The 25869-nt window shown below is 29.9% G+C and overlaps 8 protein-coding genes and 2 pseudogenes across 10 annotated transcripts, besides 4 other annotated features; 4 read left to right on the top strand and 6 right to left on the bottom strand.

The window, feature by feature from the left end:
• Positions 1–938: 938 nt before the first annotated feature.
• Positions 939–1154, bottom strand: TVAGG3_0735310 (uncharacterized protein; the record flags this gene model as incomplete). Its single annotated transcript, XM_001324611.1, has 1 exon — positions 939–1154. The coding sequence occupies one exon, from the start codon at positions 1152–1154 to the stop codon at positions 939–941; it is 216 nt and encodes a 71-aa protein (XP_001324646.1).
• A 1198-nt stretch (positions 1155–2352) lies between these two features.
• Positions 2353–15457: a mobile genetic element.
• On the top strand, positions 2948–3708 carry TVAGG3_0735330 (annotated as a pseudogene). The gene has a single exon. A coding segment is annotated over exon 1 (761 nt).
• TVAGG3_0735340 (uncharacterized protein) lies at positions 3825–4443 on the top strand (the record flags this gene model as incomplete). Its single annotated transcript, XM_051244683.1, has 1 exon — positions 3825–4443. A coding segment is annotated over one exon (619 nt), but the record flags the coding sequence as incomplete, so codon positions are not given.
• Positions 7083–9512: a mobile genetic element.
• TVAGG3_0735360 (uncharacterized protein) lies at positions 8541–9074 on the top strand (the record flags this gene model as incomplete). Its single annotated transcript, XM_001286638.2, has 1 exon — positions 8541–9074. The coding sequence occupies one exon, from the start codon at positions 8541–8543 to the stop codon at positions 9072–9074; it is 534 nt and encodes a 177-aa protein (XP_001286639.2).
• On the top strand, positions 12067–13222 carry TVAGG3_0735370 (annotated as a pseudogene). The gene has a single exon. A coding segment is annotated over exon 1 (1156 nt).
• TVAGG3_0735380 (uncharacterized protein) lies at positions 13433–13921 on the bottom strand (the record flags this gene model as incomplete). The annotated part of the gene is made up of 1 exon (XM_051244684.1): positions 13433–13921. One exon carries the CDS (start codon positions 13919–13921, stop codon positions 13433–13435), a length of 489 nt encoding a protein of 162 aa, XP_051091271.1.
• TVAGG3_0735390 (uncharacterized protein) lies at positions 14428–14700 on the bottom strand (the record flags this gene model as incomplete). The annotated part of the gene is made up of 1 exon (XM_001326186.2): positions 14428–14700. One exon carries the CDS (start codon positions 14698–14700, stop codon positions 14428–14430), a length of 273 nt encoding a protein of 90 aa, XP_001326221.2.
• Positions 15458–15666: 209 nt separating the features above from the next.
• TVAGG3_0735400 (uncharacterized protein) lies at positions 15667–16257 on the bottom strand (the record flags this gene model as incomplete). The annotated part of the gene is made up of 1 exon (XM_051244685.1): positions 15667–16257. One exon carries the CDS (start codon positions 16255–16257, stop codon positions 15667–15669), a length of 591 nt encoding a protein of 196 aa, XP_051091272.1.
• A 2679-nt stretch (positions 16258–18936) lies between these two features.
• Positions 18937–19123: a mobile genetic element.
• Positions 19124–20655: 1532 nt separating this feature from the next.
• Positions 20656–21230: a mobile genetic element.
• On the bottom strand, positions 20717–21091 carry TVAGG3_0735430 (uncharacterized protein; the record flags this gene model as incomplete). The annotated part of the gene is made up of 1 exon (XM_051244686.1): positions 20717–21091. The coding sequence occupies one exon, from the start codon at positions 21089–21091 to the stop codon at positions 20717–20719; it is 375 nt and encodes a 124-aa protein (XP_051091273.1).
• A 923-nt stretch (positions 21231–22153) lies between the features above and the next one.
• Positions 22154–25852, bottom strand: TVAGG3_0735440 (transforming growth factor beta regulated gene 1 family protein; the record flags this gene model as incomplete). Its single annotated transcript, XM_001301228.1, has 1 exon — positions 22154–25852. The coding sequence occupies one exon, from the start codon at positions 25850–25852 to the stop codon at positions 22154–22156; it is 3699 nt and encodes a 1232-aa protein (XP_001301229.1).
• Positions 25853–25869: the final 17 nt, after the last annotated feature.

The raw sequence follows: 25869 nt of genomic DNA on the forward strand, positions 1-25869 counted from the left end.
AAAGGTGTAAAGATAAAGAATAAAGTTTATTCAGTTTCATATAATAACTGGCACACGTTAGGGATAAGAAAACATTTAGGAGATTATGGTAAAAGTTCTGAATTCTTTAAATCTAGTATGTATGAGAGAGTAAAAAGAAATTAGAAATAATTATTTTCATGAATGAAAGATTCACTACCTAATGAAATAAAAAATAAAAAATAAACTTTAAAAAGAATTTGATGAGTTCAACATAGAACTTTAAGAAACTAATGATTATTTGAAAAAATCAATTATCTGATTTACTCTTTCTTCAATCTCTTCTATTCTTTTTGTTAAATCATCTATTTTCATTAATGAGGTGATTCTTGATTGAGGAATAGATTTCAAACTAACCACCCTTTATTTTTGAAATTTTGAATCCATCAACTTTAAACATTTTATTCAATTTACACGTTGTCAATTCTTCAAATAATTTTTTATTGTTAGCATAATAGTCATTAAATTCTTCAACAGATGAAAAAATTTTTATTTCAGTAATTGGTTTAACAACGTTTATTTTTTGTTGAACATTTTCACTTTCATTTATTTCTTCCTCCTCTGTTTCATTTATTTTTAAAATCGGTTTCATTTATCATTAAATAAAAATTAGAATATAAGTGATGAAATATATTTTTTTAATTAATATTAAATCAGAAATGGCGGCAGGATTCTTTAAAAAATTATGGGATGGAATTAAGAAAGCTGCGGGTTGGGTTCATAAAAAGATTATTAAACCCATTGCAAACTTTTTGGCACCAGTAGCGAAAACGGCAGGAACTATCATAGGTGGAGTATTAGGTACTAAAGCAGGTAATCCGGCGATGGGAGCACAAGCAGGTAACGCAATTGGTGGAATAGCTGAAGGAATACTTAATAAAATAGGAGGTTGATAGTGGAAAAATAAATAAATATTATTTTTATCTTAGTATCGGTTGAAGTCTTTGATAAACTTTTTCTCCTTTATTTAATATTTCTCTTATTGGGGCAGCTTTTGGTGTTATTGATTCAGCAACGTCACTAATTGCTTCTTTATTCTTAAATATCCAATTTGCTCCCTTCTTCAATGTTTCCCAAACTTTATGCGCTCCTCTTTTTACTTTATCCCACAGTTTCTTAAATATACCTGCAGCCATAGTTGATTATTTCATTAAAATTAAAAATTCATTTTCATCTTTTAATTTTGATTTTTTATTTAATAATAAATGACGACTAACTATTTGGTGCCAAACACTAAACTGATTAATGGAAATGTGTTTCATTCATTCGAAAAGATAAATGAAATATTCGCAAAGAATGACGGTAGAAGATATTATAGAGAACTTGAAAGTTCATGCTATGACTCTGATGCTCCATATTTTGATGATAAACAAACTCATTTAAGAATTACAAATCCGGCTCATGATGTGAATCAATTAGGTGACACATATATTAAACGCAAAGTTAAAGCAACTCTAGTTTCAAATAAAGCTTTCACATGTGATGCCGCTTTTAAATGCATGCGTTTATTCGTTGGTTACAAATCATCAATCAAAGCTTTAAACAATTAGAAGTAGAAACCGAAAGAGGTGATGCCGGTTATCTTCAGATGGATTGCGTGAATCTTTCGCATTTGCAACATATAAACCAAAATCAGAAAGGAAAGTTAAAAAGTTTGTTCATTCGTTATATAATAATGTTCCAAAATATGATAACTCAGTATGTGGTAAATATATTAACCCTTCAGAAGTTTTCAAGAATGCAAATGAAGAAGTTGATGTCACTTTTGATATGATTATTCCGGTAAATGATTTGTTAGCATTTCAGGCGTTCGATGATTATCCTAAATCATTTGGTGATATCATTCTTAAATATTATGTTTTCAGGGATACTTTAGTATTTTGTCAGGTTGACCCGTTAAGAGTTGCTGATTTACAAAATTACGTTTATGAAAAGATAACTGATGAAAATTATGAAAAGATTATGAATCATGTTTATAAATATGATCGCAAATTCCAACAAATCGGACTTCCTGCCAAATTAATTACAAGCTTAGCCGCTACATCTGCTGACGCAACAGTTGATGATGTTTATTATTTCATGCACAAAGATGGAAGTTTTAGAGGATAAATGCATTACACCAGGATACGGTTTAATTGAAGAATCAGTTAAAGCAATACCACGTTTATTCAGTAAGGAAGATCCATTCATGATTCCAGCTCAACATATTGACGTTCGTTCACTAAATGGAGGTTGCATCACTCCTGAAGGTATTAGCTCAGATTTCTCATACGCTCTTCATAATGTTACAGATGTTGTGTTAGCATTTCCGAAAATGCAATGCAAAGAACGGTTTTAGAAAATCCAATGCTTCGAGGTCTTCAGGTCACTATAGATTCCAGAAACTTCCCCGATCAAGCGATGACCACAGTGGGCGACATATTCTTTACACGTATGCTTCAAGCTTCTGATTTAGATGGAGTGAATGAATGCACAGAAGAATACGAGGACTCATTAACTAGACCACTGAATGATGATAATGGCACGCCATTAGCTAGAACATGGAAAGACCAAACTTCATTCTTATGCACTATTCCAGTTCAACGTGATGGAGCGGGTATATTCTTTGATGGATTAGAAACTTTCAACTCACAAGTTACAGTACAAGTGAAAGCTTATCCAATCATTCAGGGTGAAAATGACACTTACTGTTCAAAGGTGACAAATCCTCCTCAGGTTTTGGTTCTAGGACTACATATTGGACATGGACACCGGATGAAGGTTTGAAATATCATCCAACAGGTACACCACCGCAGTATAGAAGTTCATATGATGAAATATTGATGAATAGAAATGTTTAAAATTATAAATTTATTTTTGATTAAATGGATTTAATTCATCCACCCCTTATGAAGAATTAGCGGGAGTATATAATACATACGTAGATGATATGATTAATGAAGCATTGAGTGATAATAGAAATGCTCTATCTAAGGAAAAATTAATGAAAATTCCATATTCTGAATGTTACTTAAATTCAATCACTGCAGCAATTGGTAAACAGAATAAAGGTAAAACATTAACGATATTAAAACAAATTATCATTATTGCTAACACTTCACCCCATTCACATGTGTTAATTTATATCAACCGTTCAGGTCACCTTCAGATGATACATTTGAATCTTTAAAGCATTTAATCAAAATTCCAATTATTTATTTATCACAAGAAGAAGCAGAAGATTATTTAAAAAACTTTTTAATGTATAAAGAATTATATAATACAATCAAGAAGCAAGGATTAGAGGATAAAATTATTGATAAACAACGGGATGAATTATTTGAAACACTTTCTATTTCAAATTTTGATAGAGAATTTTTGCATTCACTCATTTTTCTAGATGATGCGGTGAAATCAAAACTAATAACAAATGAGAAATCATATTTTAATCAGTTATTAACTCAATGTCGACACATTCAGTGTTCATTCTTCATGGCTGTTCAATATTTCAAAGCATTAAGCACAAACATTAAATCAAATCTATCAACACTTTTCATTTTCAGTGGGTTTAGTCGTCAACAGTTGAACGTTATGCTTTATCAAGTGAATTTACCAATGAGCATTAATGAACTTTACACACAATATCAGCAATTAGGTGAACATGGAAAAATAATATTTGATTTAAATAAAGGAAGTGTTAAATCTGATTAACTTTTTTATAATTATTTTTTATTTTTTATTTATAATTAAACATGACAGAAATGGTAAATCTTCTACAGGTTCCATTAAAACAAGGGACAAACAAAAGGGGTGCATATAATAGAACTATGAAAGTTCCTGATGGAATGAAAGAATTAGTTCATATTGTTGCTGGTCTTCAAAAAGATGTTAAACAAATGAGAAATGTTTTAACATTACCAGAAGCTCAAGCATATGCCAAACGTCATGGTCCAAATTGGGAAGCACACGAAGCAGACATTACGGGTCCAAATGGAAAACCTGATGGTATAAATGAAGTTTTCGTTACTGATGGTCAAGGTAATATTAAAGTCATAAATGGTTATAAATTAACTATATCTGATTATCCTAAACGTAAAGCATATAATGAACGTTATCCTATGCATATTGATGAAAATGGAAAAGCTGTTAAACAATACATTGGAGAAGGTGAAAATGGTCCAATTAATTCATACCGTCGTAATCCATATTCTTATTTCAATGAAGAATTAAATGCTGTTGAAGAGGGACCGGATGGATTACCACGATATTCTAACCAGTTTGATGGTCAATATGCAAATATTAGACCTGAAATTTCAGCTAAGAAATTCTTTAAAGTTGCTTTATTCGATCCGGTTTTCGCAAATGTTAAAGATGAACTTAAACAGCAATTCCAACCAATTATAGTAGCAAGAATTGCATCAGGTGCTTTATCTCAAGCATTCAAAGATTTAATTAAGAAACCATTATATCAGCAACGTGGTTTAACTTATGATTTAGTTAAGGAATCAGATAAAAGAAAATTTGAGAAATCAGATGATTATAAGAATGCAATTAATGAATATATTAGGTCTATTAATTACGATGAAACAGCTAAAAATCAACTTCATGAACAAATACAGGGAATAATAGATTCAAAAGTTCCAGCAAAATAAAAGTTTAAATATATTTTTTTTTATTCGATTATAAATGAGAAGACGTTTCACTAGTCAAAAGAACACAAACGCAAAAGCAGAGATTACGGTTGGTTATAACGTAAATGATGATAAATCACGAATTATTCAAAATGTTAAAGTTAATGTTAGCCCTGAATTAACAAGGTCAGCAACTCAACCAAATTTATTAACTCGTGACTTACCGAAGAATGAGGAGAATGAAGAAAACCATGAGAATGGAGACCCAATCATTTTATCTGAACCTGGTAAAGAACCTGTTGAAATTCCCACTTATCCAACATACCCCCACCTCTTTCATCAAACATCGAGAACCCATATAAAATAGACATTAATTCAGAATTAATGAAAATTTACCGTGATATAATAATTAATAATTATGATTCAATAATAAATTTAATTGACCAATCCTGTTTAATTATTTTACCTTATGAATCATTAATTCACATTATCGCCATTCTTTGTGATGTTCAAGATTCAGACGTTAAGATTCAATTTTTCATAGATGATGAGGTTTCATGCTGCGGAACAGTTGCAAAAATAAATCCTATAAAGGATATTAGCACAATTAAGATATCAAAGAACGGAACAACAACTGAACTTCATTTAACATATAATGATATTTATAATAAAATAGTTGATGAATATAAAATATCACTTGAAAAATTCTTTGTTAAGGCTATTTAATATTCAAGCAATTAACATTATTGAATAATAATCCTTTGAATCATAATCAATAATAATTGACCTTTCACCAGTTTCTATCGTTTGTTTTATTTCTTTTTGTTCCCCACTATCCGGATCGGTCATTGTAATTGTTTTTGTTATAGTATCAGCTTTATCTTTAACTTCAATCTTTTTTCCATCGGATATTTAAACCAAAATTCCAAAAAATTCGATATTGTCAATCTGTTCATATTTTAATCTATCAATTACATTTTTAATACCATCTGAAAATCTTATGAAATGGTCATTATATGGGTTTGATTGAACTAAATTTGAATGAAGTGAAATATAACCTGTTGATGATATGACATTGACTCATATTTTCTGAAAACACTAAATTTATAACATGAATGAATTTCTTATTCGTTGAATTTATGAATTCTTGAGGTAATCTTATTCTAGTTTTATTTATCACTGGAAAATAACGCTTTACCATATTTTTAATCGTAATAAAAATGTCAATTATCAATATTATTTCGAATAATAACTGTGAATTAAATTTAACAGTTAGCGGAATTTATAATGTTACTCTCGTTTCTGTGAGTGGTAAATTTAATCCCATTCTTTTAGACCCTTCAGATTATATATCATTTATTAAAGATGACCTTGAAAAAACGTATGATATGTATATAAATAATGTGATAGCGAAATGGGATATTAACATGATTTTAAGTTATTTAAATGAATCATTTATCGTATGGTATGAAGAAAATTTTAAATCAAAACCTGATAAACTTTTTGAACTTGATGAAATAAATAACCTTATTAAATTTCCGCTGAAAATTAAATTTTGTACTCCTCATCTTCGTTCATTGTTGGGGATATTAAATTTTGAAAAGATGTTGGGGATGTTTTGTATTCTGACACCGGTTCCAATTTCATTTTAATCAAATGTGATAAAGTTAATACCCCAATGAGATTTTCACATCAAACATTAGACCCTAACTCTTACCCATCAATACAAAACATTTTATCCATCAACTTAAACACATTTTCTTTATCATATCCATTTCAATTATCTGGGAATTCATTTATTCTTCATTCAAAAGATTTATCAAATATTAAATTTAGAATAACTGACCTATTTGATTGTGATTTAGAATTTATGAATGAAATATTATGGCAATTTCAAATAGAGAAAATAGCTGATGAGATAACAGATTAAATATTTATTTTTAAATCATAATAAATGATTAAACAACAGCAACCACAGCAACTTAAGGCACAAAACACCCAGGTCCCACAGACCATTACATACGCCATATATGCATATAATTCAAAGACGGCAGAACAAATGCAAAGGTTGAAATATGGAGATTTGGAGATAGTATTGAAAAATGACCATTTCGAATTCGTTTGCAAAGGAGGTGCAGTGATATCAAATATAAAAGAAATTTTATTTATGAATTCTAAAATTAAAGGAATAACGGATGATATAACATCAATTCCACCAGAAGAACAGAGATATTACGCATTAAATGCATTTCCTAAAGTTTTGAAGATTGGAAGATTTAATTTAAATGAGGAATTCATAGAAGGTTTCCTAAATGACATAATGAAGAAGGTGGATAAGGAATATGTTAACGATGAGTTAATGAAGAAAGCAAATTTGGTTTATGTTGATGAAAAAGATAATGAAATTAAAGAAAAGGTTGAATGGTATCATGAATGGACATTGGAGACTTTTAAGGATGGGCACTCATTAGGGTGATGAAAAAAATCAAGTCTAGCAAAGTCAATATACTAAAAACAGCGAAGACTATTATATAGCATTATAGTGCACAAGCTCAAATATTTAGTGATGCATTTCTCGAACTTATTTTATTTATAAGTTAACCTTGAAACATGAATTTTAGTATATCATGAGCATATTTTTTTCTAATTTTGCAATACTTATAATATCATACCAGGATTCATGTTGAAGTCTAATATTTGGTATATAATATTCTTACAATAAATGTATTAATTCAATTATATTCAAAATGATGGGTCGCAATTTTTACTGAAATTGCAAATTTAATTTCAACAATGAAATTATTGTTTAAAAAAAAATAGCACAACAGCAAGATGGACAATCATATATAGAATTATAATGCTCCATATAATGCTTTGATTTGATGCGTATATAATGTTATTTTTCGAACACCTTTGTAAAAAATTGATTTTTGTAATTTTTGAAAAAATTCGATTTTATTTCGAGATTTCCTCTATAGGTGAAGTATATTGAACAATATTCCTATGGGAGAAAATAATTGTAAGTATGAGTACATTCATTAATACTATGTGTGCCATGGTTATCGCTCAAACGATCAAGTTATATCTCGATTGCGTAAATTGAAATTTTGCTATTTTCTAAATTCACGGCAACAACATTCTTTTATCCTGATCGTACATCACAATATTTGAATGTGCGACCATTTGTTCAAGAAACCGTCAAGTTATTCTTCATTTTTCATGCCGCGGCGAACAAAAGCAGTTGCAAAGCGTATAAAGAACTTAGTTCAAAGCGCGAAAAATAGGGTAGAGCCATATGTCGTCAACACTGTTGAATTTGTGCTATCTGTATTATTGAGCGGCGCTACATTTTGCCAATCAGAATTTCAGTTCATGCTGAATAACATCAAAGTTCCGTCAGAAGCTACATTTCATCGAGTCCAAGAAAAGGTTGGTCGTGTTATCATAGAAGTTGCCAGAGAATCTGTTAATTATTGGAAATCTCGAATGAGAAAATGTTCGGGACTTTTGTTTGACGGTTCTTGGAGTCAGAGAAGAAATGCAATGTTTTGCTATGTACAATTTGTAGAAGAGAAACTCAAAAAAATTGTAGATTGGGAAGTGATATCTAAATCTTTTAAAAATTTCAAAGGTAATTTCAACGGAAAATCAAATGAAATGGAATTTGAAGGCTTAAAAAGAATGCTGAAGCGTTGGAATAATGAAAAACGTGTAAATTTTTTTGTGCATGATGGCGATGTCAAAATTGTTTCTACAATCAAAAATACGTTCAAAGGTATCAGAGAATACAGAGATCCTGGACATTTTCTTAACAATATACAGAAAAAGCTCAAACTGCCAGAATTCAGAATCTTATCTAGCATTTCAAAGAATTTATTGCGTTGGCTTAGGCAACTTCTCAATGACACACATATGTCAATTAAAACAAAGAAGTTTTTATGGTTGAATTCCGCTAAACATTATGCCGGAAATCATAAATTTTGTCCAGATCCTGAAAAATGCAAGATGATTAAACCATGGAAATATGCAAAAAATAAAACTGCTATAAAAACACTTAAAAAATTCCTCGAAGATACCGTAAAAATCTTTGATATGGTAAAAAAGATTCATTCAACTCAAGTAGTTGAATCGATAAACCATATCAAAGCAATGCTTGCTAATAAAAATATTAATTGGCATGCTTCTTGGCCAATTAGGATGGCAGTCACAATATTGCATTTCAATGAAAGTATGTTTGAAACGATTGTAGCAATAAGATACAGGTTAAATTTACCAACAATGCCAGAAATGATGAACAGATATTTCAGAATGTATGATACAACAAAAGATTTAATCAAAGCATTCAAAAATTCAAAGCAAGTTCAAAAAAAGTTTGCGGCATTAAGAGCTATAAAGAGAGATCTTCAAGCTACCGATGATCGTATTACTCTTAAATCACATAAATAATTATTAAATTTATTTCACCCTCAAAACATCATAATCTTGCACCTTCTTTGAATAAACACTTTCACCTTCTATTTTTAATTAATGTTTTTTAATTGTCCAAAATTTTTAGATTATATAAGATATAATTTTTTATAAAAGTATTATTTTCTAAAAGATAAGTATATATTCTTAATCACAAAACCTAGCATTTTATCATATCTATATATCAGCTTCCTAAATATAATACTCATATAGTTAGTATGATTTTAATGTTTTTGAACATGAAACGAAAATATGATTACAATCATATAACATAATGGAGTTATTGATATAACTTATATGCATGATACATTAAGAAGTCTTCCAACAATATAGATATAGTTGTAGATTCCTATGATTCCTTTTATATTGTGAGATAATAACATTTTTATGCTGTCAGGAGCCTATGAGTGCCCATCCTTAAAGTTAAAGCTGATACAGAATGGGTTTCAGGATGTTTAGACCTTAAAGCAGATAAAACTTATGTTGATGAAAATTATGCAAAGAAGTCGGAAGTAAATGATGTGATTACAAGCATGAAAAATGAAATTCTTCAAACATTATATCCTGTTGGTTCTATTTATACGTCAATGAATTCAACAAATCCAGCAACAGTTTTAGGTTTTGGTACGTGGAAGCAGATTGTAGATAAATTCTTATACTGTGCTAGATATTCAAAGCAAACAGGGGGTTCGAAGAAAATTAAAGAAGCAAACCTTCCACCGCACACTCATACAGGAACGACAAACACAGCAGGAAATCATTCACATTCAATAACAAAAAGAGGTTATACAAATCTTGCAGCGGGTTCGGATAGATGGGGAATGAATAGATATGATATCACAACTGACCCAGTAGATTCAAGCACAGGTATTTTCTGTGGAACCGCAGGAAATCATTCACACACTTTCACAACAAATCCAACAGGCTCGGGTAAAGATTACATGCCACCATTTGTGACTGTATTCGCATGGTACCGCGTTCATTGAATGTGCTTGAGCCCAGACTTTTGGGTCAAGGCTTACCGAATGAACTAAATATATTTTATGTCTGTAATTAATTAGGTAATGAAGTAATGGATGAACTGCAGAAATAATGTTTACGTTAATGTTTACGTTAAGTGACTCAAAGAGTCCGGAGACAAAGTCTCATGTTTTCAGGTTATTCAATAATTAATTATTTTTGAAGAACTGAAGGTGTCACTATGTCACCATGTCACCAGGTTATTTAACTTCTCTGAAAAAATGAGACAACATGACATTTTGACAACAGTCCTGGAAATAAATGATTACGTTAATGTTTACGTTAATGTTTTCAGGTTATTCAATAATTAATTATTTTTGAAGAACTGAAGGTGTCACTATGTCACCATGTCACCAGGTTATTTAACTTCTCTGAAAAAATGAGACAACATGACATTTTGACAACAGTCCTGGAAATAAATGATTACGTTAATGTTTACGTTAATGTTTTCAGGTTATTCAATAATTAATTATTTTTGAAGAACTGAAGGTGTCACTATGTCACCATGTCACCAGGTTATTTAACTTCTCTGAAAAAATGAGACAACATGACATTTTGACAACAGTCCTGGAAATAAATGATTACGTTAATGTTTACGTTAATGTTTTCAGGTTATTCAATAATTAATTATTTTTGAAGAACTGAAGGTGTCACTATGTCACCATGTCACCAGGTTATTTAACTTCTCTGAAAAAATGAGACAACATGACATTTTGACAACAGTCCTGGAAATTTGATGCAGTCCAAAAATAAAGTTAGTTTTAAAATTATTTTTTATTTTTTTATTCCTATATAAATGACAGCAACAAACAACAACAGCAACTATATCGTTTCTGATGAAAAAGTTATTGATTCATTAGCTGAGGAATTAGTTGTGGCAGAAACTAAAACCCTCAACGAAAGAATTGGTGAAAACAAGATTGATTTACATAACTACCTCAAACACGATGGAGGAAGAGGAAGGAAAACTGGTACAGCTTTATTAGCAAATAAAATATCAAATTTAACGATTATAGATGTTGATATCAATAAATCGTACAATGATGAACTTAAAGAAACAGTTAGAAAAGACATTCTATCAAAACTTTCGGATAAAGATGTTATCGTTAAAACCGCTTCAGGAGGTCTTCACATTTATTGCAACACTAATTTCTTCTATGCAGTTTCGAACAGAATGATTAAATGTTATTCCTGCAATGATTATGATATTGACATCATGACTTCTATGGATGATTCAAAGCGTTCTTTAGTAGTTATGGTCGATTCAAGAGTTCGCAAGAATGCAACAGAACCAATCAAAACATACTCATTCATTCGTGGAAGTTACGATTCAACATTAACTAGAACAGTGAATGATATATTAAATGATTTGAATATTAAGGTAAGAGTTGAACAGAAGAACGAAGAAATAAAGACTATTATGAATGAAAACAAAGATGTAAACATTGACGATAAACTTACCCAGAGCATAGTTGATGGCATTAGTGATTTTGAAGTACATAATGACGGTGGAAACATGAATTTAGAAAAAGAAGTTACATTATTCACACTGTTTCAAGCAATTAATTCGTTACCTAATCATTTAATTAATGAAGCATACGATAACGTTTATAACTTCTGCAATTTAACTGAAAATGCAAAAAGTAATTTTGAAAAAGCACGTAGTAGATATGCACATTTAATGACTTCTCCATTTGTTTTGGTGAAGATTCTAAAACTTTATCAAAAGGAATATTATGATGAATATGTTTTACCTTTATTACGTAAGCCAAAAATAACATTTGATATCAAACTTGATGACTCGTTTTTGATAACGGATATTAGACGCAAGGCTGAAAATCATCAGTATAAAAACAGTTCTGAAGTAATTGAGGATTTATCACGTGTAATCCGTTTTGTAGATTGTGGAAATAAATATTTCATTCAAAAGGACTATAATATCCACGACAAAATGAATCAAATATCATTCGTTCTTCAATCAAACATGAAAGAGTCACTCAAAATGATTAAATTATTTAAAGAAGAAGGTAAAACAATAACAGCATGGGATGTACTACTAAATCAATTGTCTTCATTAACCGTTAAGGGTGTTTGCTTTAAATCTGATTCTCCAGATGTTTTCTCAACGTTTCAAGGTTATAAATACAACGTTCTCGAAAAGCCTGATTACTCAAAAATTAAGATGTTTATGGATTTCATTAAAGAAGCCATTTGTGATAATAACGATGAAGTGTATAAATACCTTCTCGGCTGGATTGCATCAATGATTCAACATCCTGGAATCAAGAATGAAACAGCAATTATTTTGAAAGGACTTCAGGGAACAGGTAAAAACAGATTTACAGACATTATTTCTGAACTTCTCACTGGTTATTCATGTAAAAACATTACTGAAATAAGTGAGCTAACGGGTAATTTCAATTCAGTAGTTGAGAATAAAATGTTTCTTGTACTTAATGAACTCAAGAATGTAGGTGAAGATAGACTCGCAAACTTCAACGCTTTGAAATCAATTATAACGGATAATGAGATTAGAATTAATGAAAAGAATCAACCCAGAAGAACAGCTCAGAACGTTGCAAACTTCATTTTCGTAACTAACAACGTCTACCCTGTCAAAATTGAAGTTGGAGACAGAAGATACGTAGTTTTAAAGTTAATGGTAAATTCAAGGTCAATTTGATTACTTCAAGAATTTAATGGATTCATGCACAAAGGAATTTTATGATAATTTACTAACATATTTTATCAATTACGACCTTTCATCATTTAATGTACGAATCATACCGATGACTGAAGCCAAACAAGATTTAATTGAATTATCAACAAATCCTTTAGATGTATGGATAAATACACATTATGATGAATTGTGTGCAGGTATGACATGTAAAAATGCTCTATTCTGCAAACCATCAGACATGAAAGACAAGAATTTCCAAATGAGTATTAAGGATAAATGTGATAAGAAACAGAGAAGAATAGATGGTAAACAAACATGGTGTTATGTTTTGAAAGAAGAAATGAAAGGATTATATAAACAGGTTGAACCAAACGATAATGAGGATTCATTTACTGACGATGAAATACCTGTAAATGAAGCTTTATAAAGTATGATTGGAATTTATTTTTGCATTAATCCAGCCGTGTTGTCAAAATGTCATGTTGTCTCATTTTTTCAGAGAAGTTAATTAACCGAGTGACACATGGTGACGTAGTGACACCTTCAGTTCTTCAAAAATAATTAATTATTGAATAACCGGAAACCATTAACGATAAAATATATTTTTGGTCGTTTATGACAAAAATAAATGGTTCATTTACTCACAATATTTTTGTACAAAATGACCCCAAACTTTTAACTTCTTTTCTGCAGTTTCTAATGCTATCTTGGTGAGTTCATATTCTCTAAATTCTCTCTTTAAATCTTCTTGTTCCCATTGGTCTAGTTCGTATGGAGAATCTCTATAACCATAACATATCTCACGTTCATGTTCTAATTGTTTTTCGCACATTTTTCTAACTTCTTGTTCGAACAAAGGTTTAGCATTCTCTACTGTATCTTCGAGTTCTTCTTCATCTAATTTCTCATGAACTTTCTTGTCTATGGAGTCCATAATATCTTTGACATAAAATGCATACTTTACAGAGCACCATTCAGCAACAAAATGAACGAGGTCAGGATGTATGTAAATACCTTTGAATTCATTCATGACACCCTTTGTAAGCTCATAAAATGCTTGTTTTGAGGTCAAGCCAAAAGTGGCTCGACCGTATTCGTTCATCCAAAACTCAAGAATTTCCTGCATTTTAGTACTATTGAGAAATCTGTTTAAATGGTTTAACCTTCCCGCTTCTCTTGCCATCTTTGTTGCATTAATGTAACCATCCTTGTCTCTACGTAAGACTTCAATACCATTATAAGTGCCTTCCTCATTAATCCTGCTGTGTTGTCAAAATGTCATGTTGTCTCATTTTTTCAGAGAAGTTAAATAACCTGGTGACATGGTGACATAGTGACACCTTCAGTTATTCAAAAATAATTCATAAGTGCCTTCCTCATTAATCCTGCTGTGTTGTCAAAATGTCATGTTGTCTCATTTTTTCAGAGAAGTTAATTAACCGAGTGACACATGGTGACATAGTGACACCTTCAGTTATTCAATAATTAATTATTTTTGAATAACCTGAAACCATTAACGATAAAATAACTGATAACAAAATTTTATTTTTATATAAATGGATACCCCACAAGCTCAAAATTTACCACGAAAACCGAGAAGAACCTAGAAGGGTTCGGGAAGAGGAATAAAAATTAAATTTGGATTGAGTTTAAAAATTCATCTTTATTAAATTCATCTCTTCCAATCAATTTATTTATTCTATTAAATTCTTTTATTTTTGCTTCACTCAGTTTAAGGATTGAACGGTAAGTTTCTAACTTTTCGATTATTTCCTTCTTCTCTTTATCGTTTTCAGCCCCATCACATTGTGGCTTCTTTTTGTAATAGCATATTTTTGATTTAATTCTGTTTAGTTTCTTTTTATATTCATCGTCTGGACTCTTGACTGCTTTGTTGTCACTCATTTCTTACGAAATAAAAAAATTAAATATTATTTAAATATAATGGAGTAATAAAATAAATCGGAATTTCTATTAATTTATTGTCAACTTCAACTAATGCATTGCCGTTAATATATCTAACAAATTCAGCTATTGTGTCAAATCTTCGTCTTCTTTTTGTCATTGATTTATTAGTTTTTCCATAATCGAGATGAATCAAAACTTTATCCCCTTGTTTAAAATTCATGAGCCCCGAATTAATTTGTTCACGTTTAACATCATTCAACCTTTCCATTTGCTTTCTAATATATTCCCATTCTTTTGAAATATCATTTTTCATTTCCACTGGTTTCATGTTTATAGTTCTATGCCATGTATTATTGTAATAATATACTAACTGTTGTATGATGGAGTCATGATTTCCATCCCAGTATATCTGACCGTTAACCCCTAACGCATCTCTAAGAGTTCTCATTACCGCATCAACTATTTTATTATGAAACGTATATGGAGAGGATGAAAAGAAAAAATTAATTTGTGGGAAATAATGAGTCATAGTTGCCTGAAATCCTTTATCACCATCACCCCTGATATTATCTACTCTTTCATGATCTAGTAAGTATTGTATAGCTCTTCTTGTTTCCTGTTCTGTTTTCCCTTTCACAGGAATGCAATATAAATATCTAGTGTTAATGTTAATGGCAAATAAATAAGTAACGTTTCCTTTTGAATATTCCAGATGATCGATTTCGTATGAATATGGATATGGTGCAAATGAAGGGCGACTAAATTTTTCCTTTAACGGTTGAATTTTTGGGTCAGTTGGTTTATTTAATATCTTGAAATCCTTTTTAAAATCTTTTTGCTTCTTTAATGTTTGAAATGGATATAATAAAGTGAATGATGAAGGATTAACTGAAGGAGGAGGTACTGTCGTTGGAGGTTTTGGTGTTGCAAGTGGTTTAATTTTATCCGCTTTGATTTTGGAATTCATTCCCCCTTCATTAATTCTGGATGTATTCTATTCATTTGTTTTAAATATGTTGTATATAAAGGTTTGATATACTTTCCCGCTTCGAGTTTATGTTGAAGGATGAATTCCAAAAGTTGATCTTCATTTAAAAGTCGGGCTGAATATGGTTTAACTAATGAATCATAAATTAAAGCTTGTGCATCATTTATGGTCTGAAGGACCTGGGCGTTTTGTTCCTTTAGCTGTTGAACATTTGCTACTTTAGACCTCGGCTTTGGTTTTTGTGGCTCAGGATTATATAAATTATATAATTCATCAATATCTTCTTCTGTTAATACTTTATTTTTGAAATCTTTCAACTGTTTAAGTTGTGATTTAGTTTTTCCCTTTGTATATTCATTATTTTTAATTTTGTCTTTAATTTTAGAAATTATTTTATTATGATATTTCAAAATTTCATTTTTATAATATGGATAATAATATTCCATATCATCACCCATTATATTGTTATTATGTTTTTGGAGATATGATTTTAAATCGTAATAATCAAGAAAATTTTGATTAAATACTAAATCATCAATTAAAATTTTTAAATCTATGTTATCCATTTATATAAAAATAAAATCAATGTTTTAAGGGTGCCCACCTCTTTGAATCATAGTATCAAAACCATTATTTACATATTGAATCACATCATTAACGGTTCCTTTTGTCTCTTCTGTGGCATTTTATTAAAAATAAAATTTTAAATTCATGACTCAACCCCTACGTTTTTAAATTGTATTAAATAAATGGCATACAACATCCATTTTCACAACATACAGCCTTAGTGTATGCTCCTGTTAATGCAGTCTTACCGATTGTTAAGCGAGTCATTGACCCGTTTTTAAGTTGTAAATTAATATTTTGACCATCAAATATCACTTTATCATTTATTATATCCAAATATTTTTAGGTGTTAATTGCTTATTTTGTCTTAAACTAACACCCTTCATTTTTTGTGCAATCTTTTTAAAATCACTTCCATCGATTGAACCGTTGAATGATGTATAACACTTAGGACATAAAGCAACCATGTTATCACCTTGTTTCTCAATTGCTAAACCCAATAATTTTTTCTCATATGCTTTTTCTTCAGCTTTATTCTTTAATTTAGGTTTAAATTTTTCATCAAAACAGAAGAAATCAAATGGTGCGAATTTGAAAATGTTTTTATCATAAAATTGTTTATCGGTAACAATCGCCTGAAATGCTTGAGTGTTAGGAAGACTTGGATCGCCAGCAATAGCCCAATAAGATGAATCAGTATCACCTTCAATGAAATGAAAACGATTAACATTCATGCATTTATACATAAAATCATAAATGAAAACCAAATACCAGTATTTAGCATTATCTAAAGTGAAGAATGCCTCTTGTAAACATGTATCACATCTATAAAATCTATCTTTAAGCATCACTTGATATGTATCTTCACCTATTTCTCTTATGTTTTTAAACTTATTTGACATACATGCAACGCGTGCCCTCTGTGCATTCATTATTTTAGTCTTTGCGTAATTTTGTGTATTCATTGCATCGTAACCATATGATCCATTAAGTGAAATTTTGCAAAATAAACTTTTTCCTTTATTTCCTTCTAATTCAGCCTTTTGTCTTTCGTTCATAAATTTGTTCGCAAATTCATTAAAACAAGTGTTTTTCGTAAATGTTAAAATTGATTGAATATCATCGATGATAAAATTAAACCTGTCTATTAGATACCATAGATAATAAGAAGAAAATGGTTGATATTGGTTGTGTGTTGATGCTAACTGAGTTAATTTCCTCTGTTTCTGGTCAACTGGTAGATTGTTTGATTTCATGTAATTATACATAAAACTACCAATTGTTTTTTCATCTGTGATAATATCTAAGTTTCTTATTATCGGTAAAAAGTTTATGTAATCATTAATGTATTTTTCATCAATGTGACCCTTTACTTCAGCAACGAATAAAGTATTTTTCTTCTTAATTATTCCCAGTGCTTTTGCTTTCTTTGTTGCTGTATCACAAATGATAACACCATTCAATCTTCCCGGCATATATATTTTATGGTCAGTATATTGAATGAAATCATGAGGATTAGATGAAAATGATGAAGGATATAATGAATTAAAATCAACACCAACGAAATGAGTCATAATGTTGGTGGTGTCCTCATTTGATACAGTTTTAGTTTCTGGATTATATGCAAGTTTATTAATGTGCGTTATTCCTTTAAGATTTACTCTATGTTGAACATTTGATAAACCACCAGTAATTCCATTACGGAGAATGTGATAAGCTTCAACTGAATCTAAAGTCATTGGTAAATTATTTTTTAATGCATAATTTCTTAAATTGATTCTTAAACATTGAACATCTTCATCTTTATTTGATTTCACGACATTGCAATAACAACACATTAACTGACAATTTTCTTTGGTATGTGGTTTTTCATTATCGATTCTATCCAATGTTGGTTTATTTGCATATGTAAACGCTTTACCACACATTTTGCATTTAGATGAAAGGATTAAATCGTGATAGTATTGAAAATCATCCATTGAAACATTATTTTTAGTATCCCTTTCTGCTTTTTCATCTTGTTTCTTATATGATTCAATTTTATATTTCCAATACTTTTTCGTTAATTCAAAACTTGATTCTATCTCTTCCTCAGGATATTTTTCATTAGGATTAAAGTCTTTATATGCTAAAGCGTAACGAATCATTGAAGCATTCGATGATAAAGAAAGATTATGAAGCATGTCAATTTTATAAACAAATGTTTCTTCAATAATTTTATCAATTGGGTCAATCATAATTTCAACATCTTTATTGCAATAATGAATAAAATATTCTAATCTATTCTTAAAGTTTTTAGCATCATTGAGATATATTTGATAATCACTATCTGATATAGTTTCTTGAGTTAATGCTGAATAAAATGAATCTTTCGTGAATGGTTCCTCTTTATATAATTCTTCTTCGTAATTTTCCCAGGTGATGAATTGATAAGGGAAAAAGGATTTAACACGTGATTTATTGTTTCCGAAATCTTGAGTGAATTGGTCTAATGTCCCACCCGCTATATAATTTCCGATGTCAATAAATCTCAATTCATATGGAACGTTTGTTTTCTTTACAATGATTTGCTTAAATTGTGAAGATGAACCCAGCATTGATTTTATTTTCCATTTTGCAGTGTTTAAATCACGAAGAATTAAATTTAAATCAAACTTTCCCGAATTAAAACCTATGATATTCACTTTATTGAATTCCTCATCTAGAAGTTCTTTAAATGCTTCCTTCTGTTTTTCATTTAATGTATGAGACAAAGTCCCCGCCGTTTGGTCTGAAAGACCTTCAGGACTCAAAGAGTCCGTTTGCGACTTCATTAATTCTTCATATTGTTCAATATTTGATTTAGCAACTAATGAACAGGTTGAAAATAAAAACTCAATCCAATCAGAAATAAAAGAATCACTCGAAGTTAAGCAAAAATTCCTCGTATATGTTTTATCATTTAATTTAACCGTTGATGATACCATGAATGGTTTTAAGTAAGCGTTCAAAGTTGCACGCTCAGAAAGTTGTAATTCTTCTTTAGTCTCTAATGTTTCGAAGTCAAAAGTAATATAATATCTTGTCGGTTGATAATATTCCTGCAAATTATGAGCTAATAACCACTGATATATCTTCTGTTTCGTAATATGTGGTGCATATGGTTGCTGTGTCTTTTGCAACTGAACGTCTTGAATTAATCTTCCATTATTTTCTTTACATTTCTCACAATGCTTTAAAAATCTTCTTTGGTTTTTCCTTTCTGGATCATCACGGATAGAATAAACTTCTTCTTTACAATATGGACAAACTCTATAGCCGGTGAGTGCTTCAACGTCTGTTATTCTGTCAGCGTGAAGTTTTCCACATGGACTCTGTGTTAATAAAATATTTACTGTTTCAAATTCTGGATCTATCATTATTGAATCCACTAATGGAAAGTCTACCTTATTTATGTCCACGTCTTCTGGTTGAGGATCACAATAATAAAAATCAATATTAACGTTTAACATTCTCGCTAATCTCTCACTTTCTGATGAAATGTTAAACCCTTCATAGGCATCTATTGCTTCATTTAAATAACTTCTACGAGTTTTAGGATTAACACCATCAGGAATGTTATAGAAGCGTTTAAATAACCTTCTACCTTCTGCTCTAATTTGATTATCATTCATTTTAGCTGTTCCGTTTTTGTTCATTTATGTAAGAATAAAAAATAAATAAAAATAAACTTTATTTTTAAAGTCCGTAAAATGAATTAAGAATACATAAATTTTTATCATCTGCGACGTGACGAATACATTTTAATTTACTCAAGAATGCATATCCTGATACATTAAATCTAATTCCTGTCTTATTTAATTTCACAACTTTGAAAAGGAATGTATGAATAGCTATAAAATGATGAGAAGATGTTTTATGAGTTGCTTCCATTTTTTCTGAAATAAATGAATAAATATAATGTTTATAAGTTTTCATATCTTTTATGTTCTTAATAACGAATGGTATAGACCTTTCAACTTCGTCTTCCTTCGGTGCTGTTCTTTCATATGAAACATTATTGGTATCTTCAATAATGAAACCACAATCACACAAAATTTTATATGTTCCAATGGTTTCTTTTGATATTTTATCTAATAAATCAAAAACTTTATCAACACCTGTGCATTTATTTAAATAATAATTTGTGTAAATATCATGATCTTCTTTCTTAATCGTATTAGTTGCATATGTCACGTTTTTAAGAGCTTTTTTGAATTTCTCAGAATCGAGAGGGGGTGAAAGTAAGATACAAGGGTATTTTTCATTATCAATAAATTGTAATTTATGTTTACGAATAAATTTAGTACCTTCTTCTGAAAGTGTTTCATCTATTTCACCATCTAATAAATTTTGTGTTGATTCTAAGACATAATTTTTATATCTTTCTTCATGAGATTTCTGAACTTCTGATTCTGAAGCTGGGATATTCATTAAACCCTATACTTCATTTTCATTATATTTTTCAACTTCTCTTAATTCCTTAATTTTTTCATCTATTTCATCTCTTATTTTTTCCAGTCTTTCAATTTCAATTTCATCGTATTCATCATCATCTTTAATCCGTTCTTCATAATATTCAGGGAAAACATCAGGTTCTTTAGGTTTTTCTTCTTCAGATGTGGGATATAAGAAATTTATAACATCATCTTTATTCATTTTTCCATCATAATCTAAATCATTTAATAACTCGGCAAATTTTTGACAATTTCTTAAATAATATTTACTAACTTCATAACACATCTCATCTAATATATCCTTTATTTCCTCGTTTGTGAATCCTAATTTTTTAACGTTGTTAGTTTTGACGCTCATTTCATACAAAATAAAAATAAATTATTCAAAAATGTGAGACATGAATTTTTTAAGTTTATTTTTTTATTTTTTATTTCATTATGGTAGTGAATCTTTCATTCATGAAAATAATTATTTCTAATTTCTTCTTCTCGTTTATGAGGTCTTTGATTATGACTCCATTGATTCCATTCAGGATTTAAACAATGTTTAATTAATCGCGGAATATCTGACATCATCTATATATAGCTTCTTTTATAAAAGATAAAAAATAAATTATTTTAAAATTAATGTTAATTTTTTAAAATGTGTTTAGTATATAATATTTATTACTAATTTATTTAATAATGTCGCGCTTTCTTACGAATTCATGACTTAAAAAACGTAAGAAAAAATTTTTATATCATCTATATATAGAAGATGTGAAAATATACTTTCATCTATATATAGACGTAACAAAAAAAGTCACACAACCCTTCCTATCCTACTACTTGTTACAATTTTTAATCATTTTTAAACTAATAGCATATATCAATTCGGGTTAAATTATAGTGCCGATTGATCCATTAAATTTCAAAATCAAATCATGTTCAAAATTCGATTCCAAGAGGTTGGTTTTGTTTCTAATCCTAAGAGATATTATAAGCAATTATAAAAAGTATGACATGAAAAGATTTTCGAAATGCTGGACAACTTGTCAGATTTTAGTAAAATGTTAGTCAATTTTACGGTTTTTATTTAGGGAGAGCTTACTAGCTCCAAATAAAAGCAATGAAATGAGCGGGCATTTTAAAATAAGATTTGGAACTTTTTCATTGAAAATTTGAATGAAAAAAAGTTTTTTTATAAATGTGACACCCGAATATTATGCTACGTTAGAAGAAAATCTTTGAAATTTCAATTCGTTAAAATCAATTTCATATATAGAACCCAATTAATCGAGATAATAATTCAATGAGAGGAATTCATTGTGAAAAACTTTAGTGAATATACAAGAGTCATAATTACACTAGACATAATCAAAAAATAATCTAAAATTTTATAAAATAACACATGAAAAAAATTATAAAATATAAAACAAAATTAAACAGAATTCAAAATCCTTAACCAGTCATCATGATTAAGTTTATCCGATTCTTGAGCAACATGGTTCAAATCTAATGTTCCAGTATTTTCAGGTTTAGGAGATTCCATTTGTCTCTTTTCTCCAAATCTCCATCGACTGAATATTCTTGGAAAATCATTTGTTGGCAATGAATCTGCGAAAACTCGCATTTTGTATTTCTGACATTTATCAGCATTCCTCATTGATTGTATACTTCTTAGTACATCACAACTGCACAAACCAAAGACTTCATGACCAGGAGTTCTTCTGATATAATCAAATCTTTGAGGAGCAACAGCTGCAACGAAATCTCTTACTGCTTCATCAGGATTTGTTCCAATGAATTCTTCTTCATTAGTTTCGCGTCTGACAACGAAAATAGGGGATGATTTCTCTTCTTTTATCTCACAAGCAATCGGTTCCCCACAAAAAGTTGTTGTAATTGAAAATCCAATGGGATAAATGTAGGATTGGTTGGAAAATGAACTTCGAGTGTCAATTTTTCCTAAACTTAAGACTAATGTGTCGACACCTGCTGGTATTGGTGTCTCACAGATCTTCTGGACAAAGTCTTCTGATGAAGGAAATGCGGCGTTTTTGACAACTCGTTCGAAATTTTCCAAAATTAGTTCTTTAGAAGGATTCTCGGTATTTAGAAGAGCGGGAAGACAGTTGGACTTGTAAGCATCATTTAATCCGTACAACATTACTGTTTCAACAAGGATTCGGTCTTCACAAAACATATTTGTGAAATCTAAGCTCTCTGCAATGGAAAACAAGGTCATAATCTTTCCAATATTGGTCAGTGTCTTGATTCCAAGCTTGACATATGGATTTGACTTACCACTTTTGACAACATTTATCAAAATTTCGGCAAAATGCTCGATATCTTCTTTCTTTTTGTTCGCAAGCAAAGGATCATCAAGCAATTCTTCCGAATTGATCTTTCCAAAACTCAAAAGTTGCTTTGCAATTACTAATTGTTCTGCAACATTGAATTTCAGTCTGATATTTGGCGGATTGGTTACAGGAGGCACAAAAATCGGATAATTACCTAATTTGTTCGGTAATTTTTCGATTTCCCGTCTAATAACAAATGTCAAAGTTCTGAGACGCTGTGAGATTAATTCTGACTCAATTCTAATACCTTTGACAGACCATTTTTCGGATAATGACACTGGCATCTTTCCATATCCATAGAACCAAGTGCGATAAATTAATTCTTGATCATCAGAGAGGGACCACCAAGGAGCTGGTTTATATAAATCAGTTTCCTTGATGTATATCTGATTTGGAGCTTGTTTCGAACAAGAAACCAAGTTAGAAATTATTAATAATTTTTCTATTCGAATCAAGAGGGATCTGATATCTTTTGGCTTGCAGTTATCCCTAATGAACATTTCTAACGGCTCCTTATACTCATCCAAGTACAAAAAGTTAGAATTTTTGATGAAATTTGATAACAAAGGGAAATTCATGTCGCACAAGTTCATAAGTGTAATAACAACTAAATAAATAGCTGTTTTTACAGTTCTTGTATCATATCCGTTGAAACCAAATTTAAACCATTGGCCAAGACAATAAATATTCAAAGTTCTGAGGATATGCAATAGAAATTCAGCTGTTAACTGCTCTCTTGAAACCTTTTTAAAGTTAATATTTTGAGGATTTTCAAAAATTTTCAAAATAACTTTTGTTGGCTGGCCATGAACATAATAATTATCAATAACAGATGCTGTTTGTGCTGGAATTTGCTCGTGTTTTCCAAATCTTTCATATAATAAAAAATTATATTCAGAATAATCTTGTAAAGGCCTTTCTCTTATTGGTTTCCACAAAAACTGTGATGTATACGATACAATTTGTTGTGGTTTGAGTGATTGACGAGCTCCAAACAAAATTACTTCTTCTGATGATTGTATAACCATTCTAACAACAGTAGTTATCAAATTACTCTTAATAGAAATGTCAGGACAATATTGCGGATCCAAAATTAAAATATAATCAAAATAATTTTCTTTCAAATCCAAATTTTTGTCTCCAGGCGGCATAATTATATAATTTGTGTCAACATTGATCTCATGGAAGTTATGAATCGTCTCGTTGAAGTCATTTAAAGAATTAATAAATAAAATTGGAATTTTCTTAACCAAAAAATAAGATTGAAGGAATGTAGATATCTCTGTTGATGAAGTGATTAATAATACCCCTGATCTTTCAGGAATTAAAGGAATTACGTTTAATATTGAACCTAATTTTGAATTTGACTGGGAAACTAATTGCGTAAGCGTTGATATCTGTCCAGAACGATTAGTTATATCCAAAATCTTACGTAATATCATATCCCAGTTCTTAAAAAGTTCAACATTTGTAAAATTTGTAATTTCATGAAATTTTGAAGCCCAACTAACGAAATCCGCTTCATTTTTACAATCGAAAAAATCATTTGTTGGTAATTCCGTGTATCTCTTGACCATTTCATAATTAGGAGAAATAATCCAAGAAAATTCTTCAATATTTTGCGGCGTTTGTGAGTTAATTATCTTTCCATTCTGTCTAGCAAACAAAGGAGACAAGCAAATTTTCATTTCTGCGTTGATTTCAATACCAAATTCAATTTGATTTGAAGGATTTACGATTCTTCCATAAATTTCAGTCATATCAATAGCGGCAATAGAAAATTGTATTGCATCAAGGCTTTCTTTATAAGTTTGCAATGCTTCTATCGAAATTAAAATGATATCAAAAGGATTATCAACAAAAGCGTTTTCTTTTGTCGATTGGATCTCATCGAAATCATCAGTATTAGACAAAACAAGTATATTCATATTAAATCTCGATTTTATCTCTGCTTCAACAACTTGTAAAATTCTATCTTCAACGGCTATTAAAAATGGATTGTTACTTAGACAGCGAGATATATAAAACATTACAGAATATAGTTGTAACCTCATAATTGAGCCAACTGTTCCAGATAAAATTATATTTTTTGTTTTTCCAAATTCTTGGGCTATTGAAAGAACAGCAGGTTGGTATTTCTTATCTAAGTTGAAAAACCATATTGGTTTAGTAATTGAACTGTCCAATTCTGTTTTATTTGAAATAACGTAATTTGTAAATGAAGAAAGCGATTCCCACGTGCAGTATTTAAATCCCAGTGACTTCCATTTCACTAAGCACATGTCATCAATGATTTTTACAACTAATTCTGGCTTATTAAAGATTAAATTGTAAAATGGTGGATCTCTAGTAGGTAAAATGTCTTTAAAACACTGTAACACTTGTGTTCCATTCATGTGAGAAAGGATTTCTTCAGATGATATCCATTGTAAGTTTAAATACGAAACATTTCGCAATTTTACTAAATAATTACCATCTTTCTCAGCAATTATTTCATCAATATCAGAAATTGGGAATTGGATGTTCATTGGATTAAAAAATTGTGGTGTGAAATTTTCTTCTTGAGCTTTAGGAGGTGGCTCATTGGCATTTTCATTTGTTTTGGATGATTCTTCTTCCCGATTATTTCTATCTGTTTTTGATTTGATCTTTTCTTGAAATCTTAATTCTCGTAATTTAAGCTGTTTCGAGTATTTTAGTTCGAGGCTGGCATCATCACTACTATCTGTATTATGGGGGTGTTTTTTATGGCGGCCTCGTTTTCTTTCGCCATTCATCCACTTCGAAAATAAAT

This window comes from Trichomonas vaginalis, chromosome III (genome assembly GCF_026262505.1).
Source record: "Trichomonas vaginalis G3 chromosome III, whole genome shotgun sequence".
Taxonomy (NCBI): domain Eukaryota; phylum Parabasalia; order Trichomonadida; family Trichomonadidae; genus Trichomonas; species Trichomonas vaginalis.